This window comes from Alligator sinensis, unplaced genomic scaffold, assembly GCF_000455745.1.
Source record: "Alligator sinensis unplaced genomic scaffold, ASM45574v1 scaffold165_2, whole genome shotgun sequence".
Taxonomy (NCBI): domain Eukaryota; kingdom Metazoa; phylum Chordata; order Crocodylia; family Alligatoridae; genus Alligator; species Alligator sinensis.
The window spans coordinates 2,415,751-2,419,905 of record NW_005841965.1 but is presented as its reverse complement, the minus strand read 5'-3'; the positions used below and the strand labels follow the sequence as shown (position 1 = coordinate 2,419,905).

Here is a 4,155-nt window from a genome sequence, read left to right as displayed (position 1 = left end):
CCTGCTGACATATTCTCTATGTTCTTACCTTCACCATCAAAATCCTAACTAATTTAGAAACAATGGTCCAGGCAGTCAGCAGCTTCTAATAACCCAAATTGTTATTTTATGATAAGTTCACTGGTCCAACCTCTTTTCTTACCAAATGGATGCCTGCAATTACAGCACATGCAATAGCTAACTGAGGAATGCTAGCCAGGAAGTCTTATTACAATTTACTGTAAGTGCATCAGAAGACACAAAATACTGAGTTTCCAAATCTATAGTCTTTATGTGCTGAACTAGGAGTTAAGTCAACAGGACTCTAATGGGCATAACAACTAGATGGACTAGTAACTAGAGTGCTAGCGGGGCTGTGAAAAACCTGGGTCCAGTACATGCTATATGGCAACACTATATGGGGTGTTAGTTAAGTCACAAAAGTTTTCATTTGCTTTGAATCTTTCTGTGTAACATGGGGATACTAATACTTTTTTACTATGTGTGGGGGGCAGAGGGTGATGACATAAATATATTAAAAAGACTGTGATGCACTTTGATGCAGTGATGATGGGGCTATAGAATGGAAGGATCCAAAATGGGAATACCATTATCTTTTTTCCCTCACTGAGGTCTCCCTAGGGGTTTTTTTTAATGCATTTCTAGTTCCTAGTTTCAGGTTATGGCCTTATGGTTCGAGCAAAGGGGAAGACGTCAAACTTGTGTTGGGAGGAAAGAAAAACAGACCATCAGTATAAACTGAAGGTGGCGCTGACTGACGATGACAGCCAAAGGAGAACTGCGCCAAGGAAAGCCAAAAGACAAAGTTATAATGTGAAAAGGCATAAAGCTGTCAGTGCAATACAAAATATCAAGTAAAGAAACAGGGTAATCTGAACAGTTTTTAAAATAGCTTTCACTTGAACAGAATTACAGTGCAACTGTTCAGGCATGATGGGAGCTCAGGACAGGAAGTCTTAGTTCTAATTCCAGTTTTGACACCAACTCACTTAATATGATTCAGTTACTTAGGGCAGATCTAGGGTATTTTTACATGTGTTCCCATTGTGGCGCCAGGCACTTTTAATTAGCGAGCCATGCTAATTAAAAGTGCCCAGCGCTGTGTCGGAAACACGTGTATCAGTGGCACAGAGTGCCTCCATGCTGAGAAAATGGTGGAGGCGCTCTTTGAACTAAAGAACATTGAATGTGTTTTAGTTCAAAGCACATCACTGTCATTTTCTCAGCGTGGAGGCGCGTTGCACTGCTGATACACATGACATGTGAGGCTGCCAGAGCACGTTTATTTACATGCTTCCTGCATGTATGTAAGTGCCCTATGTTACTATGTTTTGCTGATGTAGTTGTTAGGCATTTGAAAAAAAAATCACCCCTAAAAATGCAGAGATATGCCAGAACATACTATTATATGGACATAACTTATAGTGGCCAGCCTTTTTTAATTCCACCCCTCTCACTGATATATGCTGCATCTGCAGGGGGCTTCACAGGTATGCAACTGCATGTAGAGCTATACTAGTAACACCTCTGTAATGTACTGCAGCCTTGCACCCCCAATCACCTAAACCCACATCATTTTACATATTACTATTGGAATCAAAGGACTACTTGTACAAGTTGCGCGCGCGCGCACACACACACACACACACACACACACACACACACACACACACGAAATCTGCAGTGCTGTATCCTGTTTCTCCTGTGTTTAAAAAAGAAAAAAAAAGTACCTGTCTGATGAAAAGATAAACATTTAGAAGGCACTTTTGAAGCCAAAGAGCTATAAAACATGCTCAGTATCTTTTAGAAGTTTTGAAACAGCTGCATAGCTGAGCAAAAACCAAAGAAGCATTTAATAGAAAGGTTTCTTTAGTTGTGTGCCTTCCATTCCTGTGAATCATGATCTTTTACACAGGAACAAAACAAGCCCTTACCAATTACCACTAACACAGGTGTTAATAAAATGCACACATGCATTTATCTTCTTAGTTCAGCTGCATATTTGAAATTCATAAGCAAATTATGAGGAGGATTTATATTATACAACATTAAAAAAAAGGCAGGAAAGTTCAAAATGGACTACAGTGTTATTGTTTCAATAGTGGTAGACATTATACCTCTAACTTCTTAGGGATTTCCACATTCTACTTAATTTTTTTAACACTGAAACTGAGAGAACATAACCCTTCAATCAAAATTCTTGCACATTTCAGGGTGAATGGTAAGTTGATACTACAGTGATAGGGACAGAGTGACTCCAGTTCTCTCATATTAATGCACAGCTAGTAGACTGAGCTCTTTTGAGTTTATTTAGAATTGCCATGAAACCAACCAGATTATAAAACTTTGAAAAACATCTGCAGAAATATTTTTTAGCTTTTGTTTCCAAAGTGTGACACAAAAATACTGCCAGTCAGTTTCTTCACTGGTTTCAAAAGAATTATGACATTCTAGGGATTTTCAAAGGACCCTAAAAGTTAAATGACAGTGGGAGAAAGATAACTATTTTAGGTTCCTTTGAATATCTGAAACATTCTTGCACATTATCAAAATATAATCAGATAGACACAATGTTAGTACTGCTACAGACAGATGTCATAATGAATTCTTCTTGCCAAGAGTCCATATAAACTGCTCAGCTGAATTTTTGCAGGCACTTGCCATTTTCCATGTTAACACTATTAGTTACTTTAAAATATTCTGAACAAGGTAATTTTATTGACAAACTTAATGTTACCTCCATCTGCCTCTTTTCTGCAGCTTCTGCAAGTTGTCTTCTTTTAATTTCCTAAAGAAAATCAAAAGGCAAACTACTACTTAAAGGTGTTAGACAAAACAGTTATGTATACAGAAAAACCTGAATGTCATTTAAAATTTCAATTACTTTTACAGAGAATCTAAAAATATTATGCGTGCTCCTGCATGGCTATTCTTAATAAAGGAAAATTGACTGATCAAGTACTAAGCTTAACTCAAACAGATGCCTTCTCTCCATTACAAGTAGATAAGGGTATCAGAGAACTGCATAAGGACAATCTGCTTTTAGTTACAAACATGGTAGAAAGTAGCGGCCACTATGAAACTGTCCAGTATTTGTGTGCCAACTGATAGTTGTGCAGGTATATCCGTTACACATCTGTATTTCAACTGACTTCATATATATGGCAGAGGATATAGGAGAAAGTCTGTAAAATGTTTTTGTCATTGAAAACAGAAATAGGAGGTCTTTATATAAAACTGTGGTTCCCCTGAGAGCCCCACGAAAATGAGGCATGTATCTCATGAGGATATTTGCCGCACAAATATTTTGAACAACAAACCTTGAGGAATCTCTCATAGTGAAAACTCATTCCTATTTTGCTTATAAAATAGCTGACGCCAAAACTGCTACCAGCACATGAACACAATTCTGCTATATATGCATGTTCACAAGAAACTGGCTCTGTTATACCCCCTTATTAGAAAAGTTCATTTTTATGATGTTCCCTAACACAGACATCTTCTTCTCCCTGAAAGTACCACTGACTTAGAAGTATCTGGCCTTCCACACAGATGCAGAGGCCCATCCTCAGGAACTGTGCTGGAAGATTAGCACCTATGATATTAGCAACCAAGACTCATTACTGTTTGATGGATCTCTGATGACTCATGTGAAATGACTTAATTTCAGTAAGGCTTCTATGTAGCAGGTGTCTCACAAAGCGACCGAAAAATAGACACAAATACCCTCTCCTTGAAAAGTCATCCCTCCAAAATGTTCATCCTGCAGTAGGTACTTTTGAGCAGATCAGATCTACTCCACTGGTTTTGTTCTGTTTGATTTATGGTGTGAGGCTGCAATCATACAATAAATGAAAGAAAAGTATGGAGCAAAGGACCATAGCACATTTGCCAACAGTTTAAAATAATAGTAACAGCTTTCTAAGCTTTAACAACAAATATTTAAAGGGAGGTTCCCTTAAACTGACCAATTTAAGAAAATCTATTTAATGGTAAAGTACATGTATAAATGGATTTTTTTCTTAAATATCTATTTTTCAGTTAGGAAACATTTTAGTTTTTTCAACCTCCAGGTTTTTTATCATCTCCCCATCAAGAATCATAGATGTTGATGGCAAAAACATATGAAAGGTTTGTAGCATGAGCTCAAGTGAC

The 4,155-nt window shown here is 37.4% G+C and overlaps 1 protein-coding gene across 1 annotated transcript in view; it reads right to left on the bottom strand.

Annotated features, from left to right (window-relative positions):
* SVIP (small VCP interacting protein) overlaps positions 1-3,350 on the bottom strand; it is a 7,039-nt gene extending 3,689 nt beyond the window's left edge. Inside the window, exons 1-2 of the mRNA XM_025200376.1 lie at positions 3,321-3,350; positions 2,738-2,788 (exon numbers count right to left, since the gene is read on the bottom strand). Of these exons, the coding sequence (XP_025056161.1) occupies positions 2,738-2,788; positions 3,321-3,350 (81 nt within the window). The remainder of the gene's footprint in view (positions 1-2,737; positions 2,789-3,320) is intronic.
* Positions 3,351-4,155: the final 805 nt, after the last annotated feature.